Source organism: Mirounga leonina, unplaced genomic scaffold (assembly GCF_011800145.1).
Source record: "Mirounga leonina isolate KUSES-001 unplaced genomic scaffold, KU_Mleo_1.0 Mir_101664, whole genome shotgun sequence".
Taxonomy (NCBI): Eukaryota; Metazoa; Chordata; class Mammalia; order Carnivora; family Phocidae; genus Mirounga; species Mirounga leonina.
Genome location: NW_023270175.1, coordinates 20,726,077 through 20,753,174, shown reverse-complemented (window position 1 = coordinate 20,753,174; position 27,098 = coordinate 20,726,077). Strand labels below are relative to the sequence as shown.

The window sequence follows — 27,098 nt, the reverse complement described above, 5'->3', positions numbered from 1 at the left end:
CTACAGAGACAGGAAGTAGATTAGTGGTATTTTAGGACTGGGAGGGAGGGAGGGAAAAGGGGGGTGATAACTAAAGGGTACAAGGTTTCTTTTTGAATTCATGAAAATGTTCTAAAATCAACTGTGGTGATAATGGTCACACATACCTGTGAATATACCAAAAGCCACTTTGTATAGGTAATTTTATGATATGTAAATTAGTTCTCAAAAAAGATGTCTTAAAAAATATAATAAATGTTGGGGCGCCTGGGTGGCTCAGCTGTTAAGCAGCTGCCTTCGGCTCAGGTCATGATCCCAGGGTCCTGGGATCAAGCCCCGCATCGGGCTCCCAGCTCAGCGGGAAGCCTGCTTCTCCCTCTCCCACTCCCCCTGCTTGTGTTCCCTCTCTCACTGTGTCTCTCTCTGTCAAATAAATAAATAAAATCTTTAAAAAATATATATATATATAATAAATGTTGACAGAGCAAGTACAAGAAACTATGTACACATAACCTAGTTCAACAGTCAGGGAAGGTCTTTATGAAAAAGTAATGAGATCTGAAGAATGAATAGGAGCTAGCCAAGTGAAAAGGATATTTAGGCTAGTGTGGGGGCATCTAACAAAGTATGTGGCATGGATGAAAATTTGGGAATGAAAAAAAGTCTACCAGAACTTGTACAGTCCATCTGGAATGTAGAATAAAGGTAGCAGCAATAAAGCTGTAGAAGGAAAAAGGGGCCAAATCATATAGAGCCTTCAGTCAATGAGAGGCCAAAGGTTTTAAGATAGAGGTGACAGGATAAGATTTGCTGCCGTTTGTTTCTAATGTCAGGATGAATGCATTAACTCCATTCACTAGTGCTCTGGGACTCTTACTGATGAAAAAAATAAAGCATGATGTGATTATATATAATGACAATATAGAGCAGTCATTATAAAGAATTTCAACAGCAAATAAGTGAATGAATGAGTAAATATAAGTAAAGATTACTGCCAATATGAAAATATGTTTCTGCCAATACAACACAACATGGTGGTTATATAAACTTTGGAATCAGAATCTGGTTTAAGTCCCAGATCTGCCACTTATTAAGTGTGTAATCTTGGGTAAATACTTAGCCACTCTGACCTGAGTTCCCTTTTTTATAAAAATGGAAAACATATCTATTCCATAGGGTTACTGTGAGTTAAAGGATATACCACAGTGTGTGGCACATAATAAGCATTCACTAAATGCTACCTATTACTCTATTATTGTACCTTCTATCTCCTCTTAACCAACCTTCTTGAAAGAGCATTTTACACTTGTCTACTTACCCTTGATTCCTATGTGTTTATCTGTCTCTATTACACGTGTCATGAAGGCTGAAACTTTTTGTTCACCCAACTAGAACAGCACCTGGCACTTAAGACTTAAACATTTTGGGGGGCGCCTGGGTGGCTCAGTCATTAAGCGTCTGCCTTCGGCTCAGGTCATGATCCCAGGGTCCTGGGATCGAGCCCCACATCGGGCTCCCTGCTCTATGGGAAGCCTGCTTCTCCCTCTCCCACTCCCCCTGCTTGTGTTCCCTCTCTAGCTGTCTCTCTCTCTGTGTCAAATAAATAAATAATTTAAAAAAGACTTAAACATTTTTGTATTCAATGAATAATTAAACACACTCCTCAATGCAATCTAGCTTTTGCAAACACCAACCCAGCAAACCTCCTCTAGAGCATATTAAATCCAACAGATATTTTGTAGGTCTTATACGGGATCTCTCTATTCCAGTTGGCATTAAATAAGTACTCTTCTTGAAACTCATTACTCCCTTGGCTTCCATGACTCAAGTTTCCTCATATCTTTTGACTGTTATCTTTTGGTTTCTTTCCTAGCTTCCCCACCTGCCAAGCCCTTAGCAATCGGTACTCCCCAGAGTTATTTCCTTGGCCCTACCTTTGTCCCTACACCAGTTGTCACGTGGAAGGATAAGCATGTCAGAAATATTAAGGAGAGGCTTTTACCAAACTCTACTCCCCAGAGTCTGAGAATCATTTACTCTGAATCACTATTAATGGAAGGAGCTCATAATACTCTAGTGTGCTATAAAGGCAAAAAAAGATGGGAATTCCTCTACCTTTTCTCCTTGGTCTTCCCCTCCACAGTTAGGTAACACCTGTACACTACTGATTCCCCAGGCTCCTATCTATACCCCCAAACTCTCCCCCCGAGTTAAGACTAAGATATCCAAATAGATCCACTGGGTGTTCCTCATGCACTTCAAACTAAGTGTCCAAAACTGTACTGTCTCCCAAAAAATCTGCTCCTCTTCCTGTGATGCCTGTCAGTGAGTATCACCACATGGTCACCAAAACAAAAAAACCAGGAAGATATCTCTGACACCTCCTTTCTCCCACACCTCTCCACACCCAGTCAATCGAATCCTATTGACTTTATCAACTAAATTATTCTCAGCTTTATCCCACCTTCTGTATCCCCACTACAATGCTCAAGTTCAGGCTTCATTGCCTCTAACTTAGATTACTATAAAAGCCCTCTAATCAGCTTCCCTATCTCTAAGTCAGTGCTTCTCAAAGTGTAGTACCCAGATTAGCAGCATCAATATTGCCTGAGAACTGTTAGAAATGCAAATTCTCAGGTCCTACTCCAGACCTACTGAATCAGAATCTGGTGATGGGGCCTCTGGTGACAGGGCCCAACCAGCCATCTGCATTTTAATAAGCCCTCCAGGTAATTAGGTTCCATGTTAATGTCTTAAGAACCACTGCTCCAGGCTTATCCCCTTAAACTAATGACTTTCAACCTTAGGTGAACATTGCAATCACCTGAGGAGTTTTAAAAATACTTTCAACCTGGGTCCTACCCCCAGAAGTTCTGAGTTCACTGGTCGAAAAGGTAGACACAGGAGCTGTGAAAGTTCCCCAGGTGATTCCAATCGTGCATCAAAGACTGAGAACCACTATCTCAGATCCAGGCTCTACAAAGCCAAAGTGACCTAAAATACAAATCTGACTTGATTAAAATCTTTCAACAGCTCCTCATCAAGTAAAAAGAAAAAAGCCCAAGCACCTCAGCATGGCATTCAATATCCTTTATAACTTAATTAACCCTTAGCCATCAACATGAGAAAAGCACTATAGTATAGAGCTTGAAAATGTTGTTTTGAAGCCAAATGGTCTGAGCTGAAATCCCACTAGCTGTGAAACCTTGGTCAGGTTAGTGCTTCAGGATCTACCTCATGGGATAATGACGAGGATTAAGTGAATGAATATATGTAAGTCTCATTAGGACAGTTTCTGATACACAGTAAAGCATTCAATGGACGTGAGTTACTATTATTCAAGATGCCTATCCTAAACTTCCAAATTAGACTAAAATTCCCTCCCATAGGTCCCTGAGTTTATCACTTACCGAGCTGTGTTAGTTGTTTGCACACCTGCAGTATACTCTAATTTCTCTGTATCTACAAAATGGTGCCTCGTAGATAATAAATGGTTGTTAAACTAAACTGATAGCAGCAGAGAAACCATATGGAAATGTCATATTTTAGCCGCAAATTTGCTTTTTGTAGAAGGATGATCACTAGTGATTACATCATACATTTATGATATTCAGCTTCCTACAAATATAAGAGCAGAAACTTTTCAAAGGCAAAGTCTGAACAACAGCACAATACTAAACTGAAATTGAGTACTGGATTTTCTACTACAGGGTCTCCGTCTTGTCTGAAGCAGGCAAATGTGGGATATGTTAAGTCCCTTCTGTCAATAATTCTACAAGGTACTATCAATAAAAGTATCCTGCAGTCTCAAGCATTCAAATTGGAATAATAATATTAAGGACCAATGTGTATCAGCAGATTGCCAAAGAGATAGCTTTTCTACCTGGGAATTACTCTGAGAGGCTATTAAATATATACATCATGATTCTTCCATCTTCAAAATGATACATAGCAACTAAGAATAAGGAATGAATGTCTGAGATATCAAAGAAAATTAAAAATGTAAAACAAGTCTACAGTGTGTATACCTTTAAAATACCATCCAAAGTACCCTTGTAGAGGTCCACATGTCCCACGATTGCCCTCTGGTTCATCATGCGAGTTCGAACCACATCAACTGGATTGGAAGCCAGAGCCCCAGCCAAGCCACATGTAAAGCTGGAACTAAAGGTGAAAACTTTTAGACTGCCTCACTTCTAACCGTGACTAAACAGAAATTAAGCCAAACATAAATGCATAAATGTACAGTGAGTCAGACTCATCAGATAAAATCTGGCTCTTGCCCTTTCATTACAATCTAAAGAGAAATATTTTCTAAAGAAACATCACTCAAAAGTTATCTCCATGGGATGTCTGGCTGGCTCAGTCAGTAAAGTATGCAACTCTTGATCTCTGGGTAGTAAGTTTGAGCCCCATATTTACTTGAAAAGAAAATCTTAAAAAAAAGTTAGGGGCACCTGGGTGGCTCAATTGGTTGAGCTTCTGACTCTTGGTTTCAGCTCAGGTCATGACCTCATGGGTTGTGGAATCGAGCCCCTTGGGCTCCGTGCACAGCAGGGAGTCTGCTTGGTGATTCTCTCTCTGCCCTCCCCCCACTCACTCATTTTCTCTCTCTAGAATGAATAGATAAATCTTTTTTAAAAAAATTTATCCCCTTCACTTTTTAATCCAAAACTCAGCCTTTTGGGGGGGGGGGAGCAATTTTTAAGTCTAGCAAGATCCCTAAGCAGAAAGTATCACAAGTCATCTATTAGTTATATAAAGTTTTCATACCACAGCATCATATACCAAATGCATTTGAGCAGTAAAGTGTCATAAAAGTTGTAAGATGAAGAGAATGTAAATTGAGATTAGCAACAGTTTTCAGCCCAAAACTGTGGTTTTGTTTCACAGGCCCTATAAATTTTCACTTTTTTCTCATTCTCATTGAGAAAAGTTTGCTTTCTGATCCAAAATTAACCAGAGCAAATAACAGATAAGTTTAGATACAGAGGCTGTGTATGAACAAATTCAAATCCTACAGACATCTGATAGGCTATTGTAATAGACACTGCTACCAAGTACCAAAGTACCCATAGCATCTGGGATCTCTGTACAAGTACTGGAAGGCTCGAAGTTCTGGTGATAAGAAAGACAGGGGTATTTAGACCACCTGTACCCATTATTGATTCTATATAAGGACTTCAGTGAAAGATGCTTTTTGTGCTCAAAATAATGGAAATACGGAACAAGTACAACCTATCACACTTACACAAAGTGAGTTAAAATTGTGTCTCCCATCACCCCTGACAATATTAAGTGCTTCTTTGTAATATCATAGACCGGCAGCTCCACGCCCACAACGATGGCAGCCCGCTGAGCAGTTGGGACGACACCCTGCAAAACATAAGTGGTATTAAACACCAAAGAAATACACAAGTAGTAACATAAGTCTAAAAGTGAAGAAAATAGGTTGGAAGTTACAAAGTGACATAAAAATCCAAGTCTGAAGTACAGAGGCCATCCTTTCAAATCAGTGGCTAATAGTGGAACACTTATAAATCCCAATTCACTTACTGTACTAAAAATAAAATCACTGGTATGACACCAAAAGCACAAGTGACAAAAGAAACAAAAATAAAACGGACTTCATCACAATTAAACATTTTTGTGATTCAAAGGGTATCACCAAGAAAGTGAAAAGACAGCCCACATAATGGGAGGAAATACTTGCAAATCATATATCTGATAAGGGGCTAGTAGCCAGAATGTATAAAGAACTCTTACAAAACAACAATAAAAAGACAAACCACCCAATTTAAAAATGGGCAAAATATCTGAATAAACATGTCCTCAAAGAAGATACACAAATGGACAATAAGCATTAAGAAAATATGTTCAACATCATCAGTCATTAGAAAAGACAAATCAAAATCACAGTGACATACTACTACACACCAGTAGGATGGCTATAATAATAATAATAAAAAGTATTGGTGACGATGTGGAGAAATTGAAACCCTTATACACTGCTGGTGGGAATGTAACATGGGGGGCAGCCACTGTGGAAAATACTTTGGGAATTCCTCAAGGAGTTAAATACAGAATTACTATATGACTTAGCAATTTCACACCAATTAATTATTATTCAGCTATAAAAAGAAGTACTGATAAATGCTAAAACACAGATGAAACTTGAAAACAGTATGCTAAATGAAAGAAGCCAGTCACAAATGCCATATATTTTATGATTCCATTTATATGAAATGCCAGAATTGGCAAATCTAGAGAAACAGAAAGTAGATTAGTGGTTGTCTAGGGCTGGGAAGGTTGGGAGACATGGAAGTAATTGTTGATGGATAGGGGGTTTCTTTTAGTGGTGATGAAAATGTTCTAAACTTACACATTGGTGATGGTTACACAAGTCTGTAAATAAACTAAAAACCATTAAATTACACACTTCAAGGGGCACCTGGGTGGCTTAGTCAGTTGAGTGTCCAACTCTTGATTTCAGCTCAGGTCATGACCTCAGGGCCATGAAATCAAGCCCTGCGTCCGGCTCCCTGCTCAGCGGGGAGTCTGCTTAGGATTCTCTCTCCCTCGTCCTCTGCTCACGTGCCCACATGTACTCTTCTCTCTCTCTTGCATGCACGCACACGCTCACTCTCCAAAATAAATAAATAAATCTTTTAAAATTACACACTTCAAGATGGTGATTTTTACGGTATGCAAATTATCTCAATAAAGATGTTATTAAAAAAAATAAAACCATGAAGCAAAAGTCAATGGAGAGAGGAGAGCTTCCAAGTTTAATTTACAGAATTTTAGGATATGCAGAAAAGACACACCAGGATGACAGCAAAGGTATAATGCAGCCAGGGAGAAGGAAAGGCAAAGCGGTCCTCCTGTGGATGCTATCAGCATTTCACTCACTAGCAGAATACTCCTATCACAAATCATGTTACAACACAGGGCTGCTAGAACTTTAAAAGTCACATTTTTGAAGAATATTAATGACACAAGAAAATGCTGGTAACATTAAAGAAGGCAAGACATAGCATTATTCTAACTTTGGGGAAAAGGATATTATGCACAAACACCAAATTTTTATAAAGGATTAGAAGAAAATATACCAAAATATTTTTCTTTATCTGGAATTAGGGTAACATAAATTAATTTTTATTTTTATGCCTTTCTTATATTTTAAAAAATTCACAATGAATGTTTTACTTTTATAACTCTGTTTAAATGTTATTTAAAATTGAAAATACACCATGGGAACAACTGCTTTCTTGGATACCTGTTATATTAAAGTGCTCAATCATCTATAAATTGCCAAACTCAATTTATAAAATGGAAATGATATAGCTGTGCTATCACTAGGAGATGTCTGATTCTGCTGATCAGGCTGGCTGGCCCAACAGTGCCTTTCTCTCTGACCTTCCCACCTGCTCAACTGTGTTAGAAGATGATCTGCACAGAAGACAACCTTGCTGAATAGTAAGGCCCCAAACAGGAGCCCATGGGCCGAATTCAGGCCACAGAAATGTTGTGTGTGGCCTACAAAGTATTTCTAGAAGGATGAATTACCTGTCAACTTATAAAAAACAGGATACTTCACACAGGAATGAAGATCTCCAGCTTCTCTTGAAAGCCCAGAAAATTTGGCCACACTGGATTCCCATCATGCATGACAGCAATGAACAGGGCAGGTGATCTCCAGTTCACCAGAGTCCCCATCACTCTCTACAGTCTCTCCAACTCTGATATAAGTACCAGTTACACTTTGTTACTGCACTTGTGCTGTTATTTCTTACAATGGAGTTAGAAAATAAAATGTTTCCAGTACCCACCCATGTGAAAATCAAAGCAGAAAAATAAAACACTAACAAAGAAGACCATGTGTTTGAAGAAAAATGCAAACCTATTTCCTTGTTGAAATGAAAAAATATTCCTGTATTTTAACATGCAAATGATACATGTCTGTGTCAAAAGAACACATAACACAATGTACTTCACTTCTTTATCTTACATGCCTGGATGATGTGAGCAGCCTGGATCATAAAAGTAGCTATGCTCTGTTCCTCAAAATATTAAACACAGAATTACCATATGATCCAGCAATCCCACTTCTGGGCATATACACAAAAGAACTGAAATCAGAGTCTTGAAGAGATACTTGCACACCCATATTCAGAGTAGCATAATTCACAAGAGCCAAGATACAGAAACAATCTACATGCCCATTAACAGATGAAGGGATAAATAAAATGTGGCATATACATACAATGGAAGATCATTCAGCCTTAAAAAAGGAAGGACATGTGACAACATGAATGAACCTGGAGGACATTATGCTAAGTAAAATAAACCAGTAACAAAAACACAAATACTGTATGATTCCACTTACATGAGGTACCCAGAAAAGCCAAATTCATAGAGACAGATAGAAGGATGGACGCCAGGGGCTAGGGGCAGGGGGAAATGGGGAGGAGTTGTTTAATGGGTATGGAGTTCCAATTTTACAAGATGAAAAGAGTTCCAGAGACTGGCTGAACAACAACGTAAATGTACTTAACACTACTGAACTGTATACTTAAAAATGGTTAAGATGGTAAGTTTTATGTTATATGTATTTTACCACAATTAAAATTTTTAATTAAAAATAAAGTAGCTATGTTCCCCTGACAAAATCTCCCTGCTGTGTTTATTGCTCTTTGTCTTTCCCTTAGCATTAGTTTGTGAAAAATTTCTAGTTAGGCCCATTTTCTGGTTTTAAATTAATCAAGAAAGTGCACCCTGTTATCAAAAAGCAAACCTCACGGATCATTAATGGATGCTAAGACCATTAGGTGAAAGGTTATTAAATAACAGGATATATGCATATTGCTAGAATGTCATCCTACAGATTACTTGCTAATTACAAAGTGAGAAAACTTAAATCTTTTACGGTGGTGAGATCTGGTGGACACTGTCTTACCAAGTAATCAAATTCAGCATCATTAATTGTGGGACAACCTAACATGTGCTTCATGCTGTGGTGCAATATGAAATATACAGTGTCACCTATGAAGTTCTCACACCAAAATGTTTAACATGAATCTAATCAAGCCAACAGACCTAACTTCCAGTTTGCAGGAAATACAGGGGAAACATTCTGTAAGAAAATTGGCCTGGTCTCATCAATAAAGGAAATTTGAATATAAACTAGATGTTACGTATTAGGGACTTGTTAATTTTCTTAGGTGTGATAATGATATTGTTATTATGTATTACTATGTAGGAAAATGTCCTTATTCCTAGGAGATGCATAATGAACTATTTAGGAGAGTACCAGGATGTCTGCAACTTCCTTTCAAATAGTTTAACAAAAAAAGAAACACAAAAAACAAAGAATGTGTGTGTGTTTATCTGTGTATATACATACACACAGATAAAGCAAATATAGCCAGACTATAACAGTCATTTAATCTGGGTATCTTCTGTTCTTTTCAACGTTTCTGTATGTTTGAAAATTTTTATAGGAAGTTGGGGGAAAATATAAAGGAAGAAAAAAACAAAGCTCTCTTCTTTAAGAGCTTATTAATGGATTTCCCATTCTACTCTCTCTGCATATTCTACTAGTAGTCTTACTTAGTATTACAATATTAAGGGATTAAAATAAGATAAAAAGTTATAGGAACAACAATAAAAAAGGAGTATAGATAAAAAACTGGAAGATAATATGATAAAAAGTTAACAGTGATTATCTCTAGCTACTGAGACTACTGGTTTTTTTCTCTTCTATAGATCTCAAAATTTTATAGTACAATTTTTACTCTCTATAAGGTTAAAAAAGTTGTTTTAGGTAAACAGAGACTATCATAAACATATACTGCTGTGTTAGTACAAAACTAGCAAAAATATATATTGAAGAACTAAATTCACTGTCAATTTGAGCAAACCAAATGACTACCTCAAATAATATAATAACCTTCTCTCACACAACCCCCAAACATTAAGCAGAAATAAAGACAACTGGTAAGTTTTGGTCCTTTCATAGGTGATAAGAAGTTTCTTACCTTATCTTCTGGGTTACCAAGAATCTTAAACAGTGTAAGATGACAATTCATAATTATAGGGCTCTATATAAAAAGATTTCTTTGCAAAGTATAGGAAATGGGCATAAAATAATACCAGGAAAAGAGTACTCACCCTCCACAGACCTCTGGTACCTTCCTGTTGGTATATATCAATGAAGCTGCCGATCATGCTGCCCTGGAACAAACTCCCCTGGGCCTGCATTCGAATCTAAAATAAGAAGATTCTTACTCTCTGTTTTAACAGAGACCAAAATGAGATGTTTCACTTATTCAAAATAAAGAAAACAGTATTTAGGAATTATCAGAACTATTAGCCTGCTATGATGATGAAATTAATGACAAACTATATATTTTAAAAATGTAATTTGTGTCAAAGTATATTTTATAAAAATTATTTTCATGAGCCTCACATCCCTTATACTAAGTCCATCAATTCTGGAGTTGAAAGAAAATTTGCAGGAAAGAGAGAACAAGTACTCAATGAGGGTAGAAAATAATTCATTTAAAATGTGATCAGTTTAGTAAAAAAACTAGAAACAATCTGCAGGTCTAAAAGCAAAAACAAAGGACTGGTTGCATAAATTATGATATGTCCATTTAATGGAATACTATGCAGCCATCAAATTTTGTTGTAGAGTATCTGTTCACATTGGAAAATGTCAACAATTAACTGCTACATAGAAAAAGCATGTTGCAGAGCAGTATGCATGGTATGTCATTTTTATTAAAAACATGTAAACTAATGGATGCCTAGCTGACTCAGTTGGTAGAGCATGAGACTTTTTTTTTTTTTTAAAGATTTTATTTATTTGACAGAGAGAAACATAGCGAGAGGGAACACAAGCAGGGGGAGTAGGAGAGGGAGAAGCAGGCTTCCTGCTGAGCAGGGAGCCCGATGCGGGGCTCGATCCCAGGACCCTGGGACCATGACCTGAGCCGAAGGCAGACGCTTAACAACTGAGCCACCCAGGCGCCCGAGACTTTTTTTATACATTTATTTTTTTAAGACTTATTTATTTGAGAGAGAGTGTGCATATGTGCATGAGTGGGGGTAGGAGGAGAGGGAGAGAGAGCGAGAATTTCAAGCAGACTTCCTGTTGAGTGCAGAGCCTGATACGTACGGGGCTTTATCCCACCACCCTGAGATCACGACCTGAGCATAAATCAAGAGTCGGATGCTTAACCGACTGAGCCACCCAGGCGCTCTGAGCATGCAACTCTTTATCTCAGGGTTGTGAGTTCAGCCCCAGGTTGGGTGTAGAGATTACTTAAAAATAAAATCTTTAGGGGCACCTGGGTGGCTCAGTCAGTTAAGCATCTGCCTTTGGCTCAGGTCATGATGCCAGGGTCCTGAGATCAAGCCCCACATCGGGCTCCCTGCTCAGGGAGCCTGCTTCTCCTTCTCCCTATGCTGTTCCCCCTGCTTGTGCTCTCTCTCTCAAATAAATAGATAAAATCTTTAAAAATAAATAAATAAAAAATAAAACCCTTAAAAAAAGATGTAAACTTAAAAATAACTATGCACAGCAAAGAGACTGGATGAACATATACACACCCAAATGTAGACAGTGGTTTAAGTCTGAATGATAAGACAAGGGAGCATTTTCCTCTTTTGTGTTTTTCTCCTGCCTTCTACTTTTTTCTACACTGAACATGCATTCTTTATGTAATTATTAAAAGCAAAAAAAGGTTTTAAAATATAATTTCATGCTTACAAGACCTTAAATAGAATTCTATTTGTAAAAAGCATGATACTGTATTCTGCAAAGTAGCCTTTGAGAAGTGCAAGAAAGTAGAGCTAACATTAAAAAGCCCTGTGAAAGATTTGGTACAATTTCCCACTGACTGCACACTTAGAATCATAGTAGTCAGTCACTAAATATTAGTCGCCCAGATGTGGCCTGATTTTCATGACGTGCAACTCTAGGTTTCAATAAATGTCTCTGGGATATCATGGAACAGCATGTTTTTATGTGGAAAGTCAATTGCTAGTAAGAGTTTTGAAATAAAAACCTAAACTCAATTAAATTGGAATAGAAACTGTCACAAAGACAAATGGGAACTACAAATATCCTATTCTAAGTAGGAGATTTCTTGAAGGAGGGGATTCCTGAGCAGGGCTGGGACTATGGTGAGGTAAGTGTGGCACTTTCCTCTAGCACAAAATGTAGGAGGGGGACTCAAAAAACCTCAGTAATCTAGACAAATAATAATGCAATATTTCAAAACATGAAAATTTATGCACAAAACCCACAATGAACCAAATATCAAAACTGTAGTTAACTAAAGACAGGATCCAAAGGGGTGAGATTCGGGTGAAGTGAGATGAATTATACAAAATATTGGTATTTTATTCATCATGAGTATTTTGCATTCATTTTAGTTTTTGAAAAATATTGCATAAAAGTGTTATTTCTCTTGATTACTGAATTTTTGGTGTCCCCTTCCATTTTGCATCCAGGGAATACCTCACTTATCCTAGTCCTGTCCCTGTTCCTGAGCAGCCTTGAAGGATAAATTCATGAAGAAAGGGGGAAAAGGCATTACAGTCAGAAAGACAGCTACATACACAAAGGCAAGGAAGTAACACAAAAGAAATCAGAGAAAAAGTTGTCCAAGGATATGTGAAAGGAGTGAACAGCTCAACTGTGATTATAGATCCTATATAGTTACTGTCATGGTCTAAGTTTGTGATTTTCCCCATTCCCAGCACCCTCAGCCCTACCTAGGTATAAGAAAGGAAAAGGGAGATTATAGCATTGGTCCATGGTTGTAATCTTACCAGGCAGGTCAGAGGGACAGGAACTTGAAGCAAATCACTTAGGTGATTAAATCGAGGATCCAGATGGATAAGAAAGGAAGCTTTAGGGAGTTAAGTATTGTTGTTCTTGAAAAGGTCAAGTGTAATTATATTGCAAATGTTCTGGACTTTTAGGATACAATCAATTCTCCTCATAAATACTTGCTCTGTAAACCTAAAGTGATATAAAAATTCTGTAGCTACATTACTCTCAGTTTAACCCAGAAAGATAATGTCATATCTTTTCTCCATCAACCATCACTGGTTTCTTTCAGGTGTGCTGTGTTTCAAGTCACCTCTCAGTTCTCAAAATTCTCTGAATTGCAATAGGTCTCTCTTTCACTAACCTAGTCACCTGTGGTTTCGAATAAATAAAGCATATGTCCTCTTTTTTCTCACATTTCCCCTAAAATAAATGACAAAAACTTAGGGAACCTCTCACACATTATAATCATATATTTACTGCTTTTAATTAATCATAAGTTTAAATAAGTTATTAACTATGCAGAAAATGTGTACCACTTTATGAGATAAAATGAGTATTGATATTATTAAATGTTTCATCCTGTTTTGATAAAATCTGAAAGAAATCAAAATTTGTTTATTTATTTATTTTTTTTTTTTTTAAATCAACACCACTGGGGCACCTGGGTGGCTCAGTTGTTAAGCATCTGCCTTCGGCTGTCATGACCCCAGGGTCCTGGGATCGAGCCCCGCACAGGGTTCCCTGCTCAGCAGGAAGCCTGCTTCTCCCTCTCCCACTCTCCCTGCTTGTGTTCCCTCTCTCACTACGTCTCTGTCAAATAAATAAATAAAATCTTTAAAAAATCAACACCACTAATCTATGCTATTCTAGTTCTGAATTCAAAATATCCCAACACAGACCAAAATATACCATTTTAAAGCCAAATCTCACCCTTCATGGAAATATAGGTAAGATAAGAAAACAGATGCATTATAGACTAAGGTACCTCAATTAGCTATTAAAGGAGGCTTCTCCAAAAACTGTATTTTAATTTATCCCTTTGTCCGGTACCCCAGATTACACCACAGGTCAATATACCATACTAAGATCTGAAATGTGTGGGGAATATGCCTTTCTTTTGTAAAGTGGAGAAAGAACTTTTAAAAACACAAATTTGGGATGCCTGGGTGGCTCAGTTGGTTAAGCATCTGCCTTCGGCTCAGGTCATGATACCAGCGTCCAGGGATCGAGTCCCACATTGGGCTCTTTGCTCAGTGAGGAGCCTGTTTCTCCCTCTGCCTGCTGCTCCCCCTGCTTGTGCTCTCTCTCTCTGACAAATAAATAAATTTAAAAAAAAAACATATATTCATTCTCAGATCAATTTTAGAAGAAAACAAATGGAAGTAAGGGATCTAGAAACTGATTCCCTTAAAATTGCATAGTCCTTGGAAAGAATTTTACAGGGGTTTGCGTACTCTAAGTTAAAGACCAATGGATTAATGCATATCATAATAAATTGACTACTATTTACTGAGCACCTACATCTACCAAGTATGATAGGCAGTTCACATATATTATCTCTAATCCTAAACAACCCTATGCAATAAGTACTGAATTATCTTCATTTTACAAATGAGGAAACCAAGGCTTAAAGCAGTTATTTGCCCAAGGTTTTATAGCTGGCAAGTGACAGAGTGGAGATCTAAACCCAAATCTGGGGGCGCCTGGGTGACTCAGTCGTTAAGCGTCTGCCTTCGGCTCAGGTCATGATCCTAGGGTCCTGGGATCGAGCCCCACATCGGGCTCCCTGCTCTGTGGGAAGTCTGCTTCTCCCTCTTCCACTCCCCCTGTTTGTGTTCCCTCTCTAGCTGTGTCTCTCTCTGCCAAATAAATAATAAAATCTTTAAAAAAAAAAATAAACCCAAATCTGACTCAAAGTTCATGCTCTTTTCATAACACTTTGTATACATCCAATGCTACCAGACCTCTCTTACCTTTAGTACATCAGTGGGGTTGGCTATAGTGGAAGATATCACTCCTGACACTACCCCACAGATCATATTAATTAGAAGAGTTTCATCTGTAAAAAGGAAAAAAAAAGTCTGTATTAAGTACTAATTTCAAAGAACAGAGTACTCATCTATCAGAGGAAAGGAACCCTGGGCAGAGAAATGACTGTAAGAAATGAACCACAGGGGCGCCTGGGTGGCTCAGTCGTTAAGCGTCTACCTTCGGCTCAGGTCATGATCCCAGGGTTCTGGGTTCGAGCCCCACATCGGGCTCCCTGCTCCGCAGGAGGCCTGCTTCTCCCTCTCCCACTCCCCCTGCTTGTGTTCCCTCTCTCACTGTGTCTCTCTCTGTCAAATAAATAAATAAAATCTTTAAAAAAAAAAAAAAAAAGAAATGAACCACAAAGCTTACGAAACTAAAGAAACTCAAATATTTCTAGATCCCAAATCAGTACTGAAACATAAATCATTATTTTTTAAAAGTATTTCTAAAAGACACTGGAACATGTCCTATTATTCTATATACAGCAATTGCCAGTAACCCACATAAATTCAGAATGTGGTATTTCTTCTTCAATCATTTCAAACACCTAAAGAAAATTCTTTTGTCCTTTTCTGGAGAATCATCAACTCTAGAAGACTTAGGAACCAAATGTTAAAAAATAAAAACTTATGTGTTAACAGAAAAGATTACCTAAATATTGATTTTGACTGGCCTTGATATCTACTAGCTTCTATTTATTTAAAGAAGATTCTGTAGACAAATATGAAAAACCAGTCATTTGAAACTAAATCTGCTCAGCAAAAGAGAAAAAAAGAGGGCGCCTGGGTGGCTCAGATGGTTAAGCGTCTGCCTTCAGCTCAGGTCATGATCCCAGGGTCCTGGGATCGAGTTCCGCATCGGGCTCTCTGCTCCTTGGGAGCCTGCTTCTCCCTCTGCCTCTCTCTCTCTCTCTGTCTCTCATGAATAAATAAATAAAAAATCTTAAAAAAAAAAAAAAGAGAGAGAGAGAAAAAGAAACCACAGAGCATAATGTTCCAAAATGAAAATTCCATCTTCACCATGCCTCCTTACCATGAAGAGCCTACAAATAGAAACTAGGTAAACCCAAGTGAAGCATCTGTGAAAGGAAATTATTTTAGGAAGCAAACCCTTCCGAATCCTCAAAGAGGCTCCAGAAAAAGTCAATTTAGGACAATAAAGTAATTCAAAGACATTACTAATCAAAAGGCTCTCCAGCTATCCCCAACCATGCAAAAGCCCTAGGCCTGTGGTAAAATAACCATTAAGTACAGTATCAAGCTGGAAACACTGCAGCAGCACATTTAGAGACATAGGATAATGCTGAATGTGGGTAAGGTGGCCACAGTATAACAGAATCTAGAACAGTCTAAAATTACTCCATCTAACAAAAGCTTATCAAAATTGGCAGCTAGAGAATTGCTTATAGCTGAAGTCCTTTTGTTGATGAGGACAGCATTAATTTTCTGGACAAACTCAAGTTCCCTCTGTGATGAGCAGAAACCTTTTTTTTTTCTTTGATAGGAAAAGGGACAAACTTAAAGAGCAGGTCCCTCTATCCCATATATCACCTCTGCAAGGATTAATCCCAAGTCAGTAGGACCTTGCTTTGTCCTTGCAATGACTGTCACCCACTCTCAGGCATCCCATGATGCATGCTTCTCAGTAAGCATGATTTCAATAATCCCTCTATTACCCTAAAAGAGAATGAGTGTATACTGACCTTCTAAACGTTCTACAAATAATCTCTTCAAGCTTTGGTAAATGCCAATTTTAATGGTGCCATATGATGCCTGTCTTAGTAAGGCAGGGGCAATTCTGCCAAAAAAGAAAGAAAAAGTCAATTATATTCAATGTGCACTTGTAGATTATACATATCTAGTTTACTCATTTCCATTACTCACCTCATTCCACCCAACTACATCAGAATATGTTTTTCAAGAACCCATGGAACATTCACAAAGAGAGCACATTTGGATCATAAAACAAACCTCAACAAATTTAAAAGAATTGAAGTCATACAGAGTATGTTCTCTGACCATAAATAATGGAATTAAACTAGAAATCAATAAGGAAAATCCTCAAACACTTGGAAATTAAACAACACATTTCTAAACAATCCATGGTTCACAAGAACTCTCAAAGGAAATTTTAAAAATATGCAGAACTGAATGAAAATGAAAATTCAACCTATTAAAATATGTAGGATAGGGCGCCTGGGTGGCTCAGTTGGTTAAGCGACTGCCTTCGGCTCAGGTCATGATCCTGGAGTCCCGGGATCGAGTCCCGCATCGGGCTCCCTGCTCGGCAGGGAGTCTGCTTCTCCCTCTGGCCCTCTTCCCTCTCATGCTCTCTGTCTCTCATTCTCTCTGTCTCAAATAAATAAATAAAATCTTTAAAAAAAATAAAATAAAATAAAATATGTAGGATACAGCCAAAGCAGTGCTGAGAGGGAAATTTATGGCACAAAATGCTTACGTTAGAAAGGAGGGAAAGTCTCGGGCAACCCTCTGGGGTCCCCTCCCTCTTTAGGAGCTTTGTACTATCACTTTACTATCTCAATAAACTTTGCTTTGCTGCCCACCCAAAAAAAAAAGAAGAGAAAGAGAGGAGGAAAGTCTCAAATCAATAATCTAAGTCCCTAACTCAAGAAATTAGAAAAAGAAGAGCAAAGTAAACCCAAAGCAAGCATAAGGGGAAGGAATAATAAAGAGCATAAATTAACAAAATTGAAAACAGAAAAACAGAGAAAAATCAATAAAACAAAAAGATAGCTCTTTTGAAAAAAATCTAAAATTGATAAAACTCTAGCAAGGTTCACAGTAATAAAAAGAAAGAAGACATAAGTCACCAATATCAGGAATGAAATGGAGAGCACCACAAATTCTGCAGCCATTAAAAGGATAATAAGGGAATGCTATAAATGACTTTATGCTCATAAATTCAAGAACTCAGAAGAAATGGACTAATTCCTTGAAAACTACGAACTACCAAAACTCAAAATGAAATAGATAAAAATATGGGAATCATCAAAAAAAGATGAAACAGATAATCTGAATAGTCTCATAACCATTAAAACATTTTTAATTCATAATTTAAAAGTTCCCAAAAAGGAAATCTCCAGGCCCAGATAATTTCACTGGGGAATTCTACCAAGCATTTAAAAAATCAACACCAATCTTACACAATCTCTTCCAGAAAAGAGAAGAGAGAATATTTCCCAATTCATTTTATGAGGCTAGTATTACCCTGATACCAAAACCATACAAAAAGAGTACAAAAGCAAAAAAACTATATGCCAATATCTCTCAGGAATTTAGATGCAAAAATCCTTAACAAAATATTAGCAAACCAAATCTAGCAATGAGAAAAAGAAGTATACACCACTATTCACATCATGGAGATTTTTTATTTTTTTTATTTATTTGGGGGGGTTATATGGTATCATTTGTTTTTTATTAAATTCTTTTTTAATTTAAATTCAAGTAATTAACATATAGTGTATTATTAGTTTCAGAGGTAGAGTTCAGTGATTCATCAGTCTTATATAACAACCAGTGCTTATTACATCACGTGCCCTCTTTAATGTCCATCACCCAGTTACTCTATCCTCCCCCCAACCCCCTCATGGAGGTTTTTTAAAAATCAACCGTACTTCCTAACAATTGCAGATACATCTTTAATCTATCAAGGAGGTACAGAGCCAAGATTTCACCCTATTTAAGTTCTGCTTATAAACTGAAGACATTCTCACTCATACCGTATCCTTTGAGATTCTTCCAAATTGCAGAACTACACTTTAGTAGTTATAAATAGAAAGAAGACAGCAGCTTGGATGGTTATGATTTTTAAAATGATGACTAAATATGCATATTTCTGACATTATTGCTTGCTATTAGAAAAAAATAATCTTGTGATTATCCATGCTGATTAAAGAATAAGATGAAACAGCTGATCCATGATTCACTAGCTTCAGAATGTATTACTTGATCTTTTTCCCTAAGAAAATTATCTTTTAAAATTTAAGTCTAGGGGCACCTGGGTGGCTCAGTCGTTAAATGTCTGCCTTGGGCTCAGGTCATGATCCCAGGGTCCCGGGATCGAGCCCCGCATTGGGCTCCCTGCTCCGCGGGAGGCCTGCTTCTCTTCTCCCTCCCTCTACCACTCCCCCTGCTTGTGTTCCCTCTCTCACTATCTCTCTCTCTGTCAAATAAATAAATAAAAATCTTTTAAAATAAATAAATAAATAAATAAAATTAAGTCTAACACAGGTTAATAGTAAAATTGATGTCCATTTTCTGAGCAGTAAACTGGTAACCTGAATGCAAGAGTGACCTAGGAAATGGCAACAGATACATGGCAAAATGGATGATAAAGCACAAATCTACAGCTCATTAAAAGTTGACAAATAGATGGGTCTCCCTCTCTCTCATTCTGCATTTTATGTTTCAGCTCCCAGAACAGTATTTCTTTAAAGAGGAAAATTTTAAAAGAAATGAGTATTTGGCAACTCAGGAGGAATATTACAGAAATATATACAGTTAACTGGTGCTGCTATTCACAGTGTGCTATCGATGACTCTCAGGAAAACAGGAGAAAGCCAATGCTGCAATGAGATATCCATTTTAAAACATATCACTTAAAGCCAGATGAACACAAAATCCAAAGCTCGAGACCTACAAGCAAGTGAAATATAAACTGGCACGTCAATATTGAATTACAAATTGGAATGGTGAATATGAAGGGCACACACTATCAGACAGCTGAAATACATGGCTCCTTTAAAAAGTATTTCCCTTCATGATGTAAGGAAAGAATCCACTCTCACCCAGAATACAGAGCCAATACACCTTCTTCTTTATAGATGCGGAACAAGGCATGAAACATTCCTCGGTATTTTATCTCTTTAAAGCGAACATCAATGCTTTGGCCTTGAACTTGAAGTCGCGTTTTGGTCAAGTCCACAGGGAACGTTCCTATAAAGGAACACAATGATTTATAAGTTTTTCCAAAGAGTCACAGTTAAAATTTTGGCCAAATTTAAGCCAATGACAATTTTAAAACATAAGACAAAGTTCTTTTTATAACACACAGAGGGTATCTCTACTAGGAGTACCACTGTCAGAAGAGTTGAATGTGGTAAAGTGAAATATACTGTACTGTATCTAGGCAGTAGGATTTGACCCACAGTATAACTGAAACTGTGAAGTGCTTTAAGATGGTCCTAATATACTATAAATACAAAATAATTTAAATGTTTTATTCATCTGTAACATTCAATTTGGCATTTGTCTCTTCCTCTGTCCCCCATCTCATCTCCCCACTTTGCCTTCATAAAATCTCCCCAAATTTTCACAAAGAGGATAAGAAAGCATGGGATTGCTGTTCCAGGTACCCTTATATACTATTAGAAAGCTTTGTGGTTTTTTTTCTTTTACCTGTTTACAAGAAACAAATAGTTCCCTAATATTATGAAAGATAACGGCAAAGTCCTATTTGGTCTACTCATCTGGATTCCCAGGTAATTTGGGACTAATGCCAGCAGAGTGCTTAGGAAATTTCTTTAACCAACTTCTTTTATTACATCAACACACAGAAGTGGCCATTACATTGACAAAATATGTTCCAGGGAATCTTTCAAAGTCTAAAACTAACAAGGTGATTATGTAGCTCTGGCCACTGATGACCTTGATATCACAACACCAGAGCATTTGCCAAGAAAGTCAACAAAGATTAATGGATTAGAGTCACTTATGAATATTTTAGGAAAGAGAAAATTTGGAAAATGAAAAAACACAATCTAAAAATATTCCAAAATTAAAACCAAATAGAGAAGAATCTAGTTTGATCTTATTAGTCAATTTTCTTCTAAAATGGGACTGAGGTTTGAAAAAAAAAAGTTTGGATACTCTCTAAGAAAGCTATAAACAACTTAGCATAAAGGAAAGACCATTAGTGCAAAAATATAGCAGAAACCCCTATATTATCTAACTCCCTTTACCTTTTCATATTACTTAAGCCTAGAGCAAATTAACAAATCATTAAACTATCAAAAGAGCTTCTTAAGTTTGACTTTTCTTAATCTCACTCACCATACCATTTGTAGTACTTTCTCAGAAAATATTACTTGATGGCTTAGAGACAATAGTTTTAAAACAAACAGAATGAGCTTCTTTTCACTTTTTTTCTAGTTTTCACCAAAATAACTGTCACCATAAGCTACCATCTATAACATAGAAGCAGATTTGTCAGTTTTCACATTCTTACCAAACTCAGCAACAATAGAGGCAAGGCCGCCATATACAAAGGGTTTCCAATTCAGACCAGACATCTCATGGCTTACAGTGGCACTTTTCTGGTGCTAAAAATAAACACAAATCAGAACAAGGCACAAGAGTGAGGAGCATTTGTGTCTGATCATATTATTTATATCAACAAAATTGACAAATAAAACAGATGTAGAGGAAAAACCCTACCAAGTGGAATGAAACAAAATGGGGAATCCTGTTTTATGTGCTGGATGATCATGAATGTGTTCTTTACTGCCATTCTGTATGGGTAGGCGTGCAATTCCCTCAAAGATCAACTTGCACCCTTCATTCTCTCTAGTTTAATTTTATCCATGTCCCCACCCAAAGAAGAGGTTTCAGTCCATCCAGCACAACCAACTTAGACATTCAACTAGACAATTACAAGTGAAGGAACCTGGAGTTCAAATTATATAGGCTGAGGCATCTCATAAAAGCAGTTCATGGTATTCTGTTACCTTGATTCAGGTGCAAAGCAAAGGCTGACACCACTCCCCTTTCATGTTCTTAGACCTCTCATCTCTCTACTAAACTTCAGGGGTTTAGTTCATCTAGCTACTTCTAGCTGTATACAACTTCTCCCCTCAAAGCCCAAGCTGAACTAAGTACTTTTTCGTCTTCCTTCTGATTCCCAGAGGAATGAAAACAATATAATGATGTCTCTCTTCTCTCTGACATTTAACATATATCCATCTAGTGAATTTCTTTTTCCCTGGCCTTTTAAAGCACATACATATAAATATTGTTTTTCTTTGATGTTTAGACTCTTTAACAATGTACTTCTATTTCCAGCCCCCTATCCTTCTTCCCCATCCCACCCCCATTAGACCTGTCATCTTCAATCTTTTCATTTTTGTTTTTCCTGCCACTCTCAGCTATTTCTCTGTTGGATTTTATTTTTTTTCCACAGCTCTGCCCTTTAGATTAGTGGTTTTCAAATTTTAGGTGCACCAAAATGATCTAGAAGGTGAATTAAAACATAGTGTTGGGCCTCACCCTCAGAATTTCTGATTAGTGCCCAAGTTTGGCCTAAGAATATACAAGTTTCCAAATAATGCTGGTGCTTCCACACTTTAAGATCTACTACTGCTCTATGCATCACCTACTAAATCCTGGTCCAGATGGAAGTAATCTCATTTAAGATGGACTCTGAGATTTCTTTTAAATTATTCCTTTTCCAGAACTTCACAGTACGTATACTATTGAATTTCAAAAACATCTTCAAGTGTTTTACGGTCAGGAATAAAGATTCGGAAGTCAGACTGCCTACGTTCAAATCCTGACACTACCACTTACTAGCTCTGTGACCAAGTTACTTAACTACTCCATGCCTGCATTTTCATAAAATGGGGATGATAATAAATACTATCTTATAGGTTATTGTGAAAATTAAATGATATATGTAAAATACCTAGAAAAGTAACTGGCACCTAGTGCAACTATTATTTTTTTTAAGTTTATTTTTTTAGTAATCTCTATACCCAACATGGGGCTCGAACTCACAACCCCAAGATCAAGAGTCACATGCTTTTCCAACTGAGCCAACCAAGCACCCTCTAGTTCAACTATTAGCTATTATCATTACTACATTTTGAAAAGTACTCAAAATTACATTTTAACAGCTATTACTTGCTGCTCACCACCCCCACTGCCCAAACTGAGGTTAGCACCATTGAGTCACAGTCTCTTTTTAGGGGAGACAAAGTTTTGCTTTATTTCCACAAAAGGAAATCTCTGTAAGTAAGCACAAATGAACAATTTTCCAAAGAGGACAGCAAACATGCAGACAAATGTTTTAGTAAGAGGCCACAAAAATAATTATGGACACTTCCTTTAAGCATAGTGTGATCAGCCAGTCCATCTGATACATAGAGTCTGGAATAGATAGCTCTTTTGGAGGAAAGTTGTTGAAAGAAATTCTAAAAAGCAAAGTAGGAATAGGCACTTCAAGTACGAGCTGCAGTTTGAAATGAGTCTTGAGTACTATTATCTTATTAACATTTTCAGTTATGACCACATTTTATTACAATTGATAGTAAAACGTGACACACATGGTGAGAGGGTAAGCATGGAAAAGCAAGGACCATGGCATATCCCCTCTCTTAGTCAACAGAGAGGGCATTCCCCCACACACACACACAATTTAGAGATTTCCCAAAACAGTCAAGCATTTCAAATGGCTGCTATGCTTCTCTCCAAAGTTTTCTTTTTACAACTTCTTTCCACTCATCTCATTACAGAGAAAGCCTCTATCAGAACTTCACTACCTGCTGCCCAGACTTTTAATAAGGAAGATGTTCCCAGGGTTCAGGGAACAATACATCAGTTAAAGGCAGGGGGCAGAGCCATAGCAGGGAATGGAATTTTAGGTCAGTCAGCCCAGTGGTTCCTTAATGAAGTTTTCACAATTCTGAGGTGAAATGAAGAAAATAAGGGCACCTAGTGCTTTTTTCTTCAGCTGAATATGTTTAATTTAAAGAACTATCTATTAGGAAATCATGTTCTTCCTCCTGGAGCATTTTTTTAAATCACCTTTCCTGTATGAAATGTAGTTGGTAGTTGATTTGGTTTAGTATTCTTCTTAGTAAAATAAGACTGGCTACCTTAATTTGTGCCTCCTCCCCACACTTTCACTTAAATGTTATTGGTGCACGAAATCCAAAAGTCTAGGGACCACTGGCCAAATTCAACACTGCTACCACTCCCTCATCTGTCAGTAAAATCCCTTTTCCTCCATGTTAGGAAAGAATCTTGTTACGAAAAAGTCCTTTATATCTTTAATTAGGTCTGCTTTTAGACATTCTTTCCTCATACGGAGCCAAAAGTCTGCTTTCCTCTAGTTTTCAACCATTTGGGGAGGTAATATTAAACATATTATTTTTCCTTATGGGGGTCTTTCAAGTATTTAAAGACAGCTATCATGTTCTCCTACATCTTTCTCAGTGTAAACATCCACAATAATTTTCATCACTCACTATATTATACTCCATTTACTACAGCTGAAAATTGCAGTCACTTTTGTGGAGGCCATCTCACACTACTGAAATCATTAAAATGCCAGCTAAAACCTCTAAGTCTTTTACATAAGGCCATACACATACATGCATGTCCTGTTATATCTATTCCACAGTTGTGCAACGTTTTTTGAACATTCATTTACCCCTTCTGTATCTTAATTTCAGGCACATAGGATGAGGTTTCTCTTCTAGTTGCCCCATGTTATTTTCTCTCTTATCTAGGTAAGATTTCTGAAGGCAAACACCATGTCTCACAGTACTTTTCATAAGCCTTGCACAGAATTGGGTATATAGCCATTAAATACTTGGTTGATTCCAGTGAAATGTCCTTTATCTATGTAGGCAGTGTGTATGTAAAAGATTATGTGAGAAATTAGAAAGTTAACTTGCTAGACCTGAGCAATGCTACACACTCTGTACACAACACAGCGATTCTCTAATTCTCTTCCCTTGGCTTTTTGCAGAGAATTACTTGTGTAAAAGACCCCAAGAGTGCTAAAAATGATTTTTACTTGTGAGGGTTATCCCCAGATATGGGTAAAAGGAAAGAAGTCACATCTGAGTTAAAACAGAAATATAGTACCTTAAATATTTATCGCATAAAGCAGCCAATGAAAAATGTCTTTAAAATGCAAATGTGTTCTGAAGTCTAAGGAAAATCTGATCTCCTAAAGAGTGAGAAGAATGTCTTAGAACACAAGTTAGATAGCACTACACTATTCCAAATATCTGCTCAGATAAATCTGGGTGCTTTTCTCACTTTCTCCTTTAAAAAAGAGTAGGCATTACAGATTCTCAGACTTCAGAGGTAATAATGGAAAGAGAAGCAAATATTTATTGAAGGCATACTTAATGCCCAAACCTGCAACATGCTATGGGTATAAACGTCATGTTAAAAGAAAACAAACATATGTTCTAACATATGACAATATCTATCATTCAACCTATCTTTCCTGGATAATCAAGGAGATTGGGGTGGGGATAAAGTTGTACAAATTATAGCACTTGCCTTTCAAAAGCTTATAGTCTGGCAGAAGAAATCAAAGTAGTTCATTAGAGAAAAATTAAGCACTAAATTATATATTATAAACTACAAGAGCAGGAGCATGGAAAAGGAGACAAACAGCATGGGCCTGAATAATTTGAAAGGCTTCTAGATGTGAAAGACTTAAAATGGGCCTTGCCAGAGTGCAGGCAGAATCAGGATAGGTGTAGGTAAGAGAGGGGTGGAGGATGAAAACAGGATGAACAGAGACACAAATGTTGAAAAAGCACAGCAGGTGGAGGCAGGCATCAGTAGAGTTTGTTCCGAGAAGGAAGAGTGGAACCTAACTGGAACAGAGAATTCCCTTAACAGATTGAAACAATTATCAGACAAGAAGTACGGTAAGGAAAAGGTTACACTGAAAAGCTTAAAACCAAAATGCGTGTGTGGCAGCATGAGAGGGATACTATAAGTTTTTGAACAGGGAAGGGACATGAGGATATCCACATTTTAGTTAGCTTACTAGGGCTGCAGCAAGCAGTGGATTACAAAGGAGAGAGGCAAGGAAACTAGCTTAAGATGGTATGAAGTAAAGCAGACAAAGTAAAGCAGACAAGATGCTTGTTGGCAATGAGGTTAGAGATAAACTTATAAAATAGAAACACAAAGGAACTTGATGATGTAGGGAATCAAGACAAGAGTTCATAATAACTCCTTGCAAGCATCCCTAGCCTGGAAAAAACAAGCAAACACTGACAGAAAACCACAAACGTCCCTGCTGTTACCTTGTCTGAGAATCTAATTCATGTTGATAATGGCTGTCATCCCAATTAGTTAGCTGAACTGCATTTTAATAGATGCCTTCAATGCCTTGACCTTAAGGAGTGGCAGGGGATAGAAACTGAAGGGGAGCATCTTTTAACAGCATCCCTCACACTAACACAATGGAGGTGTTTGCTTACTCCGCTTACAATCACGGCCGCCGTTGCAAACTTCACCCTTAGAAAAATTAGGATTATTCCAGGAAAGATACCCATTCACCCTCTGGGTAGCAGGATCTTGCCAGTTCCTCAGCTGTCAGAGCGAGTTCGTGGAGAGAAGGGAGGCGCCTGAAGAAGGCGGCCTCCCAAGGGGGTCGAGGAAGCAGGGTTCAATCGAAGAAGTAAAACCACCGATGCCAGAAGAGTGAAAGACAGGGAAGGGACTCAGCTGAGGGGAGAGAGAGATCAAAGGACCGTTAAGCCCCTCCCAGGCCGGGAACCAGGCCAGCCCGGCCCCGCGCGGCCTGGCGCGGCCCAGCCCCGCTCCCCAGCCTGGAAGTCCAGGAGCTCCCCCTCACCTGCTCGGGCTCATCGGACGACTGGGAAGCCGAGGCTCCCACAATCGGAAACGCCACCGCAATGCCAACCCGGAAGCATTGAGACCAACGGAAGTAACCAAGTCGTCGCCCCGGCAACAGTGGCACAGGCATTCCAACACCACCTCCTCAAAGCCTAAAAAAGAAGGCACGAAATGAGAGGTGGAAACGACAGGGGTCTTAACGGGGGAAGTCGAGCCGGCTGCGGATGCCAAGACCCAGAAAGGGCAACCTTTTGGAAGGTGTAGGGAGAGAGAACTAAGGCGTGAGAATTTGACAGCTTCTGCAGCTCACATGCTCGCCAGTCGGGGGCAGAGATGTCGCCTGGTTACCGCGTTACCACCCACCTCGCGCGTACTAGGGCTAGGAAAGGGGCGGGGGTTAAGAGGAGAGCGGCCAGCCAGAACCTAAGTGACGCGAGGGGCGGGACAATCGTAGTGAAGGGGCGGGGCGGGGCGCCTGCGCGCAAAGTACGAAAAAGGAGGGAAAGTGAGGGGGGCGGGGCAGAGGACTTAAAAGTAGGAAAATGAAGGAAAGGAGTGAAGGGTATTTAGTGAGGTGCCCGAAGTCAGAGAGAAAATAAAGATCAAGTAAA

The 27,098-nt window shown here is 38.1% G+C and overlaps 1 protein-coding gene across 2 annotated transcripts in view; it reads right to left on the bottom strand.

Annotated features, from left to right (window-relative positions):
• SLC25A14 (solute carrier family 25 member 14) overlaps positions 1–26,876 on the bottom strand; it is a 31,119-nt gene extending 4,243 nt beyond the window's left edge. The window contains exons 1-9 of one of the 2 annotated variants that reach the window (XM_035008618.1): positions 26,736–26,876; positions 26,486–26,639; positions 21,104–21,197; positions 19,665–19,812; positions 16,560–16,654; positions 14,800–14,885; positions 10,153–10,248; positions 5,231–5,355; positions 4,008–4,143 (exon numbers count right to left, since the gene is read on the bottom strand). In XM_035008618.1, coding sequence (XP_034864509.1) covers positions 4,008–4,143; positions 5,231–5,355; positions 10,153–10,248; positions 14,800–14,885; positions 16,560–16,654; positions 19,665–19,812; positions 21,104–21,197; positions 26,486–26,617 — 912 coding nt within the window. In that variant the 5' untranslated portion in view covers positions 26,618–26,639; positions 26,736–26,876. Of the gene's footprint in view, positions 1–4,007; positions 4,144–5,230; positions 5,356–10,152; positions 10,249–14,799; positions 14,886–16,559; positions 16,655–19,664; positions 19,813–21,103; positions 21,198–26,117; positions 26,640–26,735 lie in introns of those variants that run through there. The other variant, XM_035008627.1, reaches the window with a different exon arrangement.
• Positions 26,877–27,098: the final 222 nt, after the last annotated feature.